Below are 14,279 nucleotides of genomic sequence, written 5' to 3'. Positions count from 1 at the left end.
TTGCAGCCTTTCTATGTCCTCCCTGCAGTTTAATTTTCCACCAAGCTTTGCATCATCAGAAAACTTAGATAGATTACTCTCTTGTCTCTTCATCCAAGTTATTAATATAGAGTGTAAATAGCTGAGGCCTCAGCACTGATCCTTGCGGCACCCCACTATTCACTGCCTGCTAACTTGAAAATGTCCCATTTATGCCCACTCTCTGCTTCCTGTCTGTTAACCAATCCTCTATCCATGCTAATATATTACCCACGACATCATGAGCCCTTATCTTGCCTATTAATCTTTTATGTGGCACCTTATAAAATGCCTTTTAGAAATCCAGGTATACTACATCCCCTTTATCTACCCTACTAGGTACATCCTAAAAAAACTCTTAATAAATTTGTCAACCAAGGTTTCCCTTTAGTAAAACCATGGTGACTTGTTCTAATCATATTATGCTTTTCCAAGTGCTTTTTAAAGACTTCTTTAATAATAGCTATCAGCATCTTCCCAACGACTGAAGGTAGGCTAACTGGCCTGTAGTTCCCTGTTTTCCCTCTACCTCCTTTCTTGACAAGCAGTGAACGTTTGCCAATTTCCAATCTGATGGGACATGCCTGAATTTTATTTTAATTTTATTTTATTTAGAGATACAGCACTGAAACAGGCCCTTCGGCCCACCGAGTCTGTGCCGACTCGGCACCCATTTATACTAATCCTACAGTAATCCCATATTCCCTACCACCTACCTCCACTAGGGGCAATTTACAATGGCCAATTTACCTATCACCTGCAAGTCTTTGGCGGTGGGAGGAAACCGGAGCACCCGGCGAAAACCCACGCGGTCACAGGGAGAACTTGCAAACTCCGCACAGGCAGTACCCAGAATCGAACCCGGGTCCCTGGAGCCGTGAGGCTGTGGTGCTAACCACTGCGCCACTGTGCCGCCCCAATCTAAGGAATTCTGGCAAATCATAGCCAGCTAGCGAGCACATCCACTATCTCTGCAGCTATCTCTTTTAGAACCCTAGGGTGTAGGCCATCTGATCTCGGGGGCTTGTCAGATTTTAGTCCCTCGAGTTTCTCCAATACTTTTTCTCAGCTGATATCAATTTCCTTAATTTCTTCACTTTTTAACTCCTAAGTTACTGCCCATTTCTGGGATGGAACTTGTGTCTTCTACTGTGAAGACAGATGCAAAATATTTGTTCAATGCCTCTGCCATTTCCTCATTCCCCATGATTTCTTCAGTCTCTGCCTCCAAGGGGCCAACGTCTACTTTAGCAACTGTCTCCCTTTTTATTTATAAAAGCTCTTTCAATCTGTTTTTAAATTACTGCCAGTATGATGTGCAGAATGCTTTTCCATGGAGCAAATCAGTTCTGTTTCATAGAAGTCCGTAACCATAAGATCCCGAGGGGTCTTGATAGGGTGGATGTGGAAAGGATGTTTCCTCTTGTGGGAGAATCTAGAACTAGGTGTCACTGATTTAAAAATAAGGGGTTGCCCATTTAAAACAGAACTGAGGAGAAATATTTTCTCTGAGGGTCGTGAGTCTTTGGAACTCTCTACTTCTGCCTTAAAAATATTCAGAGACTGTTTCCACCACCTTTTGAGGAAGATAGATTTTTGCTAAGAGGGTGAAAGGTTGTTGGGGGTAGGCGGGAACGTGGAGTTGAGGTTACAATCAGATCAACCATGATCTTGTTGAATGGTGGAGCAGCTCGAGGGGCCAAGTGGCCTACTTCTCCTAATTCATATGTTCATATGGTCATAATGTTAAAAGAATGCCTAAAATTTAATTTAGCTAGACTGCTGTCAGAGCTACTTGACAGCCCTGTCAGATGTAATGATCAATTGGTTATTGAGATCATTGTTAGTAAATGCCATTGTAATCTGTTTTTATTTGTAAACTTCACCAGTGCAATGAGACTAATGAGTCCATTTTAAATGTAGATAATATGTTGCAATGACATATATGTGATGTCTGCACAGCAATGGGAGTAATGATTCCATGCTAACAGATTTAAATGTATAATGAACTTCTTTGCTTAAGGACACCTGAATTCAACTATATAGAGCTTTCAAATTGTGATTTTAAAAAAGCCTCCCCAGTTCAATCATTATTAACATTTTACTATTGATTTATGAAAAGTCCGAGTGTATCAAGCCTGTGTCCTCAGTACCTTGCTCTTCAGCAGCGAGGCCTGGACAACGTATGTCAGCCAAGAGCGACGTCTCAATTCATTCCATCTTCGCTGCCTCTGGAGAATCCTTGGCATCAGGTGGCAGGACCGTATCTCCAACACAGAAGTCCTTGAGGCGGCCAACATCCTACACCCTATTGAGTCAGCGGCGCTTGAGATGGCTTGGCCATGTGAGCCGCATGGAAGATGGCAGGATCCCCAAGAACACATTGTACAGCAAGCTCGTCACTGGTATCAGACCCACCGGCCGTCCATGTCTCCGCTTTAAAGATGTCTGCAAATGCGACATGAAGTCCTGTGACATTGATCACAAGTCGTGGGAGTCAGTTGCCAGTGATCGCCAGAGCTGGTGGGCAGCCATAAAGGCGGGGCTAAAGCGTGGCGAGTCGAAGAGACTTAGCAGTTGGCAGGAAAAAAGACAAGCGCAAGGGGAGAGCCAACTGTGTAACAGCCCCGACAACCAATTTTATCTGCAGCACCTGTGGAAGGGTCTGTCACTCTAGAATTGGCCTTTATAGCCACTCCAGTCGCTGCTTCAGAAACCACTGACCACCTGCAGGCACTTACCCATTGTCTCGAGACAAGGAGGCCAAAGATTATGGGAATGTAATGTTCCATTAATTTATTACAGTTGTAGATATATTGCTTTTAATCCTCAAAGGATTTTTGTTTAATACTTTATTAATTCACCTGATAAGAATTTTTCAAAATGTAGGCCTTAGCTGGTCAGCTGCAGGACAATTTCTACCTTATGGAGTTTAGTCCTGACATTTTCTGCTCTGAAGATGAAAACATGAAAAAATTTGGCCAAAATTTGTAAACCAGTTTGACTGACTGCCAGAGTACTTTGACTCATGATTTTCAGGCGATGAATCTAATGATTGAGCTTAGAATGGCTTGTGAGTTAAAGTTAAAATACATCTTAAACAAACTTCACAGACAAGTATTTTTTCCTAGGAAAAGAGCTCAAATTCACTCCGACACACTGACGGTCCTAAAAGCAATTCCAACTCAAGTTTTATGCCAGGTATGAAAATAAAAGATGAACCTTTGGATGAAGGATATGAGAAAGCCTTGGCACCACAAGGAGGTTTAAGAATAAAGGACGAGCCTGATTCTTTACAGGTAAATTTAAATGTGTTTTAATCACGCAAAACATTGTGTGTTAAAACTACAAGTGAAATGAAGAATGAGAGCATATTGTGATAAGGTGTTTTATGAATGCAAATTTTGCTTTCCATTTAAATACAATTTGGGAATATTTCTGGTATTCTATGCATTAATGCAATTTAGTTGCAGTAGCAGTTAACACATGAGCCTTCACTATACTTTTGAAGGTAATGACAAGGTGGAATGGAGCAATTTTTGCAGCTCCAAGTATATTAGTGCTTTAGCCTTAAAGAAAGCAACCTCCTTATCAATGATGCAAGAGAGTCATAGTTGTTACTTTGCAGCATAAGTATTTGCTACTACGGTTTTCTCTCTCAGCTGTAAGTCCACCCAACTGATCATTCTTGCACTACCTCATAATTAGTGTTGATAGGGTATTCCACTGTAGAGGACATGATCGTCAAGCCCAGTCTGTCATCATTTGAAGTCACTTTGCAACAGAGCCTACAGGACAGTGATAGGGAATTTTAGCTTTTTCAAACCCATCCACTTCTGCAACCTGCAGACTTTTTTTTAATTTCCAAAATATACTTCATAAAAATCTGTTTAAAAAAAAAATACAAAACAGTTCCAAAAAGCACCAAGTCAAACAATGCAAAGAGTGCAAAGGAGATCAGTTTCCTTCAGTACAGGAGTGAGTTGCCTCACAACCCTTTCATTCCACTTTACATGCCATGTACATTTTACAGCAAACAAATATTTTCTGGCTACAGTTCGAGGGGTTTTCCATGGATCCAGTTCACCTTGGTGGGGGGACCTTACACAGTGGTCTTTCCCCATTGAGCCTTTGCTGCGGCTGCCCCAAGCTTTAGTGCGTCCCTCAGCATGTAGTCCTGGACCTTGGAATGTGCCAGTCTGCAAAATTTGGTCGTGGACAACTCTTTGCGCTGGAAGACCAGCAAGTTTCGGGCAGACCAAAGGGCGTCTTTCACCGAATTGATAGTCCTCCAGCAGCAGTTGATGTTTATCTCGGTGTGCGGCCCTGGGAATAGCCCATAGAGCACAGACTCGTGTTAGAGTTGCTTGGGATGAACCTCGACAAAAACCACTGCATCTCTTTCCACACCTGCTTTGCACAGACACATTCCAGAAAGAGGTGGGCAACAGTTTCTTCCCCACCACAGCCACCTCGAGGGCATTGTGCAGAGGGTGAGAGACTTCGGGCATGCAGGAAGGATCTGATGGGGAGGGCTCTTCTCACCACCAGCCAAGCTATATCTTGGTGCTTGTTTGAAAGTTCTGGTGATGAGGCATTCCGCCAAATGACTTTGGCAGTCTGCTCAGGGAACCATCTGACCAGATCCACCATCTCCTTTTCCTATAGGGCCTTGAGGACATTCCGTGCAGACCACTGCCTGAGGGATTGGTGGTCAAAGGTGTTTTTCCATAGAAACTTTTCCACGAAGGATAGGTGGTACGGCACGGTCCAACTGGATGGAGCCTTCCGCGGCAATGTGACCAGGCCCACCCTTCGCAACACTGGGGACAGTTAGAACCTCAGCACGTAGTGACACTTGGAGTTTGCGTACTGGGGATCTACGCACAGCTTGATGCAGCCGCACACAAAGGTGGTCATCAGGATGAGGGTGGCGTTGGGTACATTTTACCTGCCTTTATCAAGAGGTTTGAATATCGTGTCCCTCCGGACCCGGTCCATTTTGGATCCCCATATGCAGCAGAAAATGGCTCGGGTGACCGCCATGGCGCAGGAGTGGGGTATGGGCCAGACCTGCGTCATGTACAGCAACAATGTGAGTGCCTGTCATCTGATGACCAGGTTTTGACACACAATGGAAAGAGATCGCTGCTCCCACGTGCTCAGCTTATGATGTATCCTGGCTACTCGCTCCTTCCAGGTTTTGGTGCATGCCCCGGCCCCTCCGAACCATATCCCCAACACCTTCAGGTAGTCTGACCTGACGGTGAAGGGGACAAAGGATCGATCAGCCCAGTTCCCAAAGAACATGGCCTTGCTCTTGCTGTGGTTAACTTTGGCTCCAGAGGCCAGTTTGAACTGGTCTTAGATGCTCATCAGTCTGTGAACGGACAGCGGATCCGAGCAGAAGATGGCGACGTCATCCATGTATGGGGGGGATTTAACCTGGGTGTCCCCACTGCCTGGGATTGTCACCCCTCTTATGCTCGCATCCTTCCTAATAGACTCAGCAAAGTGTTCAATACAGCAAACAAACAAGACAGGGGAGAGAGGACAGCCCTGTCTGACTCCAGATTGGATCGGGAAACTTTCTGATTCCCACTCATTGATTGAGACTGCACTACTGATGTCTGTGTAGAGCAGTTTGATCCAATCGCAGATTCCCTCCCCAAACCCCATTTTGGAGAGCACGTCCATCATGTAGGTGTGTAATATCCTGTCAAAAGCCTTCTCTTGATCCAGGCTGATGAGGCAGGTGTCCACCCTCTTGTCCCATACATAGGCGATCATATCCCTGAGTAGCGCGGGGCTATCAGAGATCTTCCTGCCGGGGACAGTGCAGGTTTTGTCAGGGTGTATCACCAACTCCAGAGCAGACTTGACTCGAGTGGCTATGACTTTGGACAGAATCTTGTAGTCAACATTAAGCAGTGAGATGGGACGCCAATATCTGATTTCTGCCCTCGCCCCCTTCTGCTTGTCGATGAGGGTGATGATGCCTTTCCATCTGGATTCTGCCATGCTGCCGGCCAGGAGCATACTCTTGTATACTTCCAGCAGGTCTGGGCCGACCCAGTCCCACAGGGCCAAATACAACTCAACCGATAAGCCATCGCTTCTGGGAGTTTTACTTGTCTCGAAGGACTTGACGGTCTTTGTCAGCTCGTCCAGAGTTAGCGGCTTGTCCAGTCTCTCCCTCATGCTGTCATCTAAGACCTCTGCGATGGATGACAGGAAGGACTGCGAGGCTCTGCTGTCTGTGGGCTTTGTGTCATACAGCCCAGCATAAAAGGATTTGCTGATCCTTAGTATGTCAGACTGTGAAGAAGTTACCGAGCCATCCTCTTCCTTCAGGCTGCTGATCACAGAGCTCTCTCTGTGTACCTTTTGGAAGAAGTAATGCGAGCACTTCTCATCCCGCTCAATGGAGCGGACTCTGGACTGGAAAATGATATTGGAAGCCTGCTGGCTCTTCACCTCATGGAGGTCCTCCTTGACCTCGACCCCCATCGACTGCAGCCGGAGCAGATTTTGCATACTTTTCTGGATTCGGGACATTTCCCTCTATCTCTCTCTCGCCCTCTGAACACCTTTGAATATAAAGAACCTCTTGAGGTTCCCCTTGATCGCCTCCCACCAGTGAACTGGAGACTCAAAGAGGTGTTTCATGGTTCTCTAACCTTTGTAATCCCTTTTGAGTTCCTCAGTGTTCTCTGGGGTTAGCAGTGTAGCATTGAGCTTCCATGTCCCCTGCCAACCCGCTGGTCCTTCTGCAAGTGACAGTTGGCCAGTAAGAGGCAGTGGTCAGAGAAGAACACCGGCTTGACGTCTGTGGATCTGACCTTGACAGCACAGGACACAAACAGGAAGTCAATCCTGGAACGGGCAGACCCGTCCGATTTTGACCAGGTGTATCTACGCTGCGCTCCATCTGCAGGTTTGCTGAAGACGTCGTGCAGGTTGGCATCTTTCACTGTTTCTATTTGGAATCTGGATGTAGCGTCCAGTTTGCTGTCATCACTGCCGGATCGTCCAGCTGCATGCATCGATGATGTGGTTGAAGTCACCGCCTAGGATGACCGGCCTGGACGTCGCCAGCAGCAGTGGGAGCTGCTGGAAAACGTTCAGCCACTCGCCGCATTGAACCGGGGGGCGTACACGTTGATCAACCGGAGCGGAGCATTGTTGTACATTACAGCTACTACAAGGGGGCGACCGCCCACCACCTCCTTAACCTCGGAGATGGTGAAGTTACTTCCCCGCAGCAGAATACCCAGGCCGGAGGAACAGGAATCATTTCCCCCTGACCAGATCGATGGCCCGCGGGACCACCATCTCAACCACTGCCTGTAGGTGCTGAGGTGTGGTATTCCACACTCCTGCAGAAACAGTAGGTTGCTTTGACCTTGGCGAGGTAGTCCAAGGTTGAAACACATCGCGTAGTGGATTTAATGCTACGCACGTTAATTGAAGCAATCCTTATACCCATTTTTAAGTTAGTTGTTGCTTCCCACACCATTTGTCTATGCTAGACACAGTCCTTTGGAATGTTCCTGCATACCCATGGCGTACACTAGCTGTTTCGTGTTCGTTGGGCTCTGAAACCCTTCCTGGTTTCTTGTAGACAGCAAGGATTGGCTGTCCTCTGCTGTTGTTTCCTCCTCGAGAACATCATTGCTCCCGGCTTCCCGGAGCTGGAGTGCACCAGACATGTTGTTGCTCTTGGTGTCCCGGAGCTGGGATGCGCTGGGCATGTCGCTAGGTTTGGCGCTTTGGGTTTGGGGTGTGCTGGGCCCATCACAACTTTCAGTGCCCGGGGGCTGGGGGGAGGCTTCATCTTCCAGCTCCTTTGAGTTCTGCCGCTTCTTTTGTAGGTGCCTTCGTTGCGACACTTCCTCGTCCAGCGAAGAGGAGCTGCTGTAGTCTGTCTCAGACGGTAGCCTCCTCTTGCCACTGGTTTGGGTGGTGAACTGTTCCGCTTTAGGCAGATTTTTCCTTGTGGTTTTCTTTTGTACCACTTGCCACTGACCTGTTTGGCTATCAGCTGCCTCCTCCTCCATTGATTCTGTCTGTGGAGGAGTGGTTTCCGGCTACAGGGTAGGTGTTGGGTCGCTGGTTTCAGCTGCCTTCCCTTTCTTCTCCTTCTCAGGTATGCTTTCCTTGCTGCGGAGAGGGTTGCTTGGCTCCTTTCCAGCACCAGACGCATTTGTTGTTCTTTCTCCTGGCCTTTCCTTGGGCCTTGCCGCCTGAGCATAGCTGAGGCAACGTTTGGGGCAGGTTTTGTAGAGGTGGCCTGCCTCACCACACAGGTTGCAACACTTACTTTGTTTACAGTCCTTGGTTTGAAATCTCTCAAAAGTACATCACATACAATGAATTACTTTGAAGTGCAAGTGTGACATGCTTTGCCTAAGGGCATGGTCCTACATACACCAGTGAAATGAAATAAGCAGTTTATCTGCTTTGGCAGACAAAAGAATGTTGGCTAGCATATGGGTAAAACTGCTCTTTTTCAAAAAGTGCCCTTAGATCCTCATGATTCACCTGAGCACATGGGAAGGCCTTTATTTAACATCTTATTTGAAAGATGACATCTCCAACAATTCCTCTGTACAGCATTACTCAGATTATGTGCTCAAGTCCTGAGTCGGACCCAGAGGCAAGAATGTGATCAACTAAACCCATTTTTCGTACTGATCTGTGGCATAGCATGTCGGTGAACTAAACTAACTCCAAAATGCAATTGCATTTTGTGCTTGTCATTTTGCAGTCATGTAAGAAGTGCAAGCACAGTAAAGTGCATGGCTGGGAGTATATTGTCTCTGCAAGTGTGAAAGCAAAAATATGTTTTTTTTTCATTTCAGGGATATGGCCAACATTCCAAGCCTCAGGAGTCTGATATCCGAATCAGTGCGGTGTTCTCAGTGAGTGGCAGTCCCCTTGGTAAGCACTGTGCAATACTGTTGCAAATTTAGAGACCAGTGGCTTTCTACATGGAAAAGGAAGTCCTAACTGCTTGGGAGAAAACTCAGCGTTAACAAGGCATATTTTTTTAAAAATGCATTATGCATAGAACACCATTGATCTGAATGATACTGCACTGCACAGGTCGGTAATCTGAACAGAGGTGATAACTCTAAAAGGAGCTCTTGTTGGAAATTCCTAGGAACTATTTGATGAAGACAACCAGTCTTTAAGGACTCTTGTTTTTTTTTTCAAATTTAAAAATTATGCATAAAACATCAGTCTTGGGAACTAGGCCAGGAATAAAGAGTAGGAAGGGAGAGTTAATTTTTTTAAATATTGCTGGGCTGGAGGATTGGAGCAGATTTCCGTCAGCTGAACTCCTCCAGTGCTATGCTGCTGTACATAAATAGTACTTTGCCCCTAGATTTAAAATTCAAATGGTTAGTCACACTACTTCACTTTAATTAAAGCCATCAGTGTTCCATGTAACAAATTTTTGAGTGATGCATTGCTAGTTTAAACTGTCTTCATTCCCAACAGGTTAGGATTAGTGGCTGTGTACTTAAACTGGAATGCAGGATAAGCATGTAAAGGATTCTCCACCATTGCTAACATCTTCCATTTAAAATGTCTGTATTTTCTGCTAACTGTTTATCATGATCTTTTGCTTATAGCGATCAAAATCCATCTGCTTACTCCTATTGAGGTTTTTTGTAATTGTCAGTGCGTTCAGTTGCACCGATCACTTTGGTGGGATTTTCACTTTATAACCGTTACCTCAGTTGTAAATTACTAATCTGTAGAAGTCAGTTTTACTGTCGAAACATTGTTGCTCAGCATTGACTAGCCTTTTAAACATCTGAACATAAATTGTTCTTTAAATAACTGCTCAACTTCTCTCACGTGTGGTTCAGAATGATAGTCCAATAAAAGAATGTTAATGTTTGTGATTTATACCATTCACTGTTCTGCCTTAGCCTAACATTCTGGCATAACCCTGTTCAGCTGTTAGAAGTACTGGAAAAAACAGATCAGTACTCCATTCAAAGAGCCAGATTTGCACTAAGAGCAATGAATGAAACAAAATAAAAGTGCTAATGTTCTGAGCAGTGCATCAAAGAGGAAAGGCTGAAAAGCTTATAGGCCAAATTGCAGCTGTTTTCTGTTGTACAAACAGAAAATGCTGAAATACTCACGTCTGGCAGCATCTGTGGAGAGAGAAACGGAGTTAACATTTCAGGTCGATAAATTTCAGGTCGATAACATTTCCTCTGCCCCCATTTTGTTTCCATTTTTCTTTGCTTGTTTCACTTTTCTCTCTGGTATCTCTTTTTCACCTTCTTTTGCTTTCAGATGGCCGCTGTTCATGATTTTGGCATTCTCACCTACTCTAGACATGTCTTTTGGTTCATTTTTTGTCCCATTCCCTTTAGCCTTGCACCACTAACTCCATTTGTCATTTAATCTCTCCTGCCTTCCACCCTATCTTAACTTTTGTTCATTTTCCCACCCTCTCCCCTTTCACTTGCTTAAAACTTATTACATCGGGCGGCACAGCGGTTAGCACTGCAGCCTCACAGCTCCAGCGACCCGGGTTCAGTTCTGGGTACTCTTCCCAGTTCTGATGAAAGGTCATTGACCTGAAACATAACTATATTTGTCTCTGCACAGATGCTGCTTAGTATTTCCAGCATTTTCTATTTCTGTATCAGATTTCTCGCATCTGCAGTACTTTGCTTTTGGATTCTGCTGTGTCCAGTTATTCCCAGTAAAACTTCAACCATGGATGCGTTGTGCACTTACATTGCAGACTGCCATTCTATTCCTGTAGGTTACTATTTAATTATAAACCAGAAAATTAGGGCCAAGAAAAGAGAGGAGTAAAACAACACATTCTGTAATTGATTCCTTCTGTGAAAGGGAGTCGTGGTAACGTTTTATAAATTTATAATTTCTTTCCATTTAAGCTTCCCTGTGCTCTTGGCTACTACGATAGGCTTGAAGCCCATTTTTAACTATTATCCAAGAGCTGTGCTGGCAGTGGATTTCACTCACCATCACTCATGTCGATGCTCATACTCGTGCTCTCATTTGCGCTCTCGCTATCGTTATTTCCCCAATATTTGACATATTCTATATGTACAATCACAGGTGTTCACAGTTGGTGGCATGTGTGCAATTCTCCCTGTACTTGCATTCCTAAATACAAACAACTCCAGTCAGTCCTTCTGTTCTGGTGAGGGGGGAATGGTACATAGAGATCGCTTTCCTGAGATAGGAGCAAAGTGAAACTGCAGACTCAAACTTGCCATCTTCTGATTCCATGACACAATCAATTGGGGCCATGCTATTCTGCTGACTCAATTATTTTTGAAAATCTAGGTATTCTTAGCTCTCCTATACATTAGAGGAACAAGATTTTGTACCATCAGTTTACTGCAGATGCTGTTAATATAATGGAAATAAAATAATACGTAAGTATTTGAGAGCATTATTGTGGGGGTAATTAATGTGGTCTGTTCATGAGTATTGCGATTTATAGTTCTTGGTTTTATTAAAACCTAACTGTTTTGAATGTGCCATTGTGAAGAACTTTACCCATTAATACTTAATTTTGCAGTAATATGTCCCTTCAAAATGAACATTTGCATCAATGGAGGTAATTGTAATTTTAAAGACATATCAGCGCAGTGGTTAGCACCGCAGCCTCACAGCTCCAGCGACCCGGGTTCGGTTCTGGGCACTGCCTGTGCAGAGTTTGCAAGTTCTCCCTGTGACCGCGTGGGTTTCCGCCGGGTGCTCCGGTTTCCTCCCACAGCCACAGACTTGCAGGTTGATAGGTAAATTGGCCATTGTAAATTGCCCCTAATGTTGGTAGGTGGTAGGAGAATTGAGGGAAGGTGGGGATGTGGTAGGGAATATGGGATTAATGTAGGATTAGTATAAATGGGTGGCTGATAGTCGGCACAGATTCGGTGGGCCGAAGGGCCTGTTTCAGTGCTGTATCTCTCTATGACTAACAATATCTGCAAAATACTTAACAGTCTTTTTCCTTGCTGATTTCTGTTTCTTCCCTTCTTGCTGGAGTGTGGTTCCCTGGGTATTGGTTGCCTTTCGGATGGCCTTTATTCATATGTAAGTTTTGGCAGTGAGGGTCAGCCAGTAATTTTAGATAATGGGGTCATCAAAACTAGGCCATAGCCAGTTCTTGCCTAATATTGAATGCAGATGTGCACTTCCAACAGGGATCACTAGATGGCGATCAGGAGCAGGATTTTTCCCTTGAGCTTAATGGCTGTGAGGCTCGTGGTAGAATTCATACTGCTGCTCCTGACTGACATCAAACCCAGATCCTCCTTGATGATTTACTGTGCACATCTGCTGAGCCATCAGAAGTGCTTCTTAGAAGTCTTTCATGTATTCCCACTGACAATTTTTCAAATGCAGGTTTATTACAAAGCTTTATAATATAAATAAACATAACATTTTAAACTAGAGACACATTAATGGTTAAATTCTAATGTGGTCCTGCTGTGCCTGTACTGGATCATGGCACTTTTGTGAGGTGGCTTCTGCAGCAGTTGTTCTGCTTTAAAATGGTTGTCCTGGTGCAGTTATTTTGAATTTATTATTCACAGATATTACGCTGGTGGCTGCATCTTCCCCAATAGCTGCAAAGACCAACAGTTGCTTTGCTGGCAAGTATGATAAGAGTGCAGGTGTTTCTACCACTGCTCCTACCAATGGCCAAAGGAATGGCTGCCCTACTCAGAGAAATATCAGTAGAGGCTGCACTTAGTGTGTGGAGCTAGGAGAGAAAAGTTGCAAAGGAAGTGTTTGTATACTCTACAAAAAATACACAAACTAGGCAAAAGAATATTGCAATTGTAAGTTTGTTCCAGCATATTTTGCTTTTTTTCAGACAGTGTCTTATTGTATTGCAGTATCACAGTTGGTGCAGCAAAATACATCAAGTACTCTCAGCACAGCAAAGTCACATACAGGTGGCAGTGGGCAGCCAGCTTCGACTCCTACTATGAGTGTACGGGTCACTTGTTCAGGATGTAAGAAGATTCTACAGAAGGGGCAGACTGCCTATCAGAGGAAAGGTTCAACCCAGCTCTTCTGTTCCACTCTCTGCCTTACTGGATTCTCAGTGCCGAGACCTCTTCCTCCTCCAAAAAAGTCCTGCTATCTCTGCAGCAAGTATGACCTGCCTTTAATTTAATAGTATTTGCTTTAACTGTCCATTCTGAAGTGAACATCAGAGGTCTTTCCTTACAGTTTTATATATCTATTAATGGTTAGCCTGCAAAAATAAACTATGGAGGTGGTGGCGTAGGGGTATTGTCACTGGATTAGTAATCCAGAGCCCAGGCTAATGCTCTGGGGGCATGGGCTCAAATCCCACCACAGCAGATGGTGACATTTGAATTCAATTAATAAATCTGGTCTAATGATGACTATGAAACCATTTTTGATCCTGGTCTGACCTACATGTGACTCCAGACCCACAGCAATGTGGTTGACTTTTAAAATGCCCTCTGAAATGGCCTAGCAAACCACTCAATTCAATTGGGGATGCGGGGGGGTGGGGAATCCAAGCCAGCGATGCCCACATCCCACAAATTAAAAAAAAAAAAAATGCTTTCTACTTTTGGTTAGTAGCTGAAACGAACATACAAATTAGGAGCAGGAGTATGCCACTCGGCCCTTTGAACCTGCTCCGCCATTCAATAAGTTCATGGCTGATTATTCCACATTTCCACCTACCCCCAATAACCTTCCACCCCCTTGCTTATCAAGAAATATCTACCTCTGCCTTAAAAATATTCAAAGACTGTGCTTTCCACTGCCTTTTGAGGAAGAGAATTCCAAAGACTCATGACCCTCTGAGAGGAAAAAATTTGTCCTCATCTCTGTCTTAAATGGGCAACCCCTTGTTTTTAAACAGTGACCCCTAGTTCTAGATTCTCCCACAAGGGGAAGCATCCTTTCCACATCCACCCTGTCAAGACCCCTCAGCTCTGAGCAGATGCCCCGAACTCTGGCACCGGGCAGGCAACACAGCCGTCTGGACTCTCGCTCTTTGCTGCAGAGAACAGTGTTAATTCCCCCTAACTATACTGTCACCTACTACCACTACATTCCTTTTTTCTCCCTCCACTCGAATGGCTTCCTGTACCATGGTCAGGTTGCTCATCCACCTTGCAGCCTCCACTCTCATCCAAACAAGCTAAAAGAACCTCGGACCTGATGGACAATCGCAAAGGTTAAGGCTCCTCCACTCCTGC

At 44.8% G+C, this 14,279-nt stretch overlaps 1 protein-coding gene across 6 annotated transcripts in view; it reads left to right on the top strand.

The window, feature by feature from the left end:
- Positions 1 to 14,279, top strand: part of zmym4.1 (zinc finger MYM-type containing 4, tandem duplicate 1) — a 276,696-nt gene that overhangs the window by 180,244 nt on the left and 82,173 nt on the right. For 5 of the 6 annotated variants that reach the window (XM_068011207.1, XM_068011206.1, XM_068011204.1 and 2 more), the window contains 3 exons: positions 3,150 to 3,317; positions 8,883 to 8,961; positions 12,930 to 13,191. In XM_068011207.1, coding sequence (XP_067867308.1) covers positions 3,150 to 3,317; positions 8,883 to 8,961; positions 12,930 to 13,191 — 509 coding nt within the window. The remainder of the gene's footprint in view (positions 1 to 3,149; positions 3,318 to 8,882; positions 8,962 to 12,929; positions 13,192 to 14,279) is intronic. The other variant, XM_068011208.1, reaches the window with a different exon arrangement.

The sequence above is a fragment of the Heterodontus francisci genome, chromosome 31, assembly GCF_036365525.1.
Source record: "Heterodontus francisci isolate sHetFra1 chromosome 31, sHetFra1.hap1, whole genome shotgun sequence".
NCBI classification, from domain to species: Eukaryota; Metazoa; Chordata; class Chondrichthyes; order Heterodontiformes; family Heterodontidae; genus Heterodontus; species Heterodontus francisci.
The sequence above is the reverse complement of the archived record's forward strand: the minus strand, read 5'-3'. Positions and strand labels throughout refer to the sequence as shown.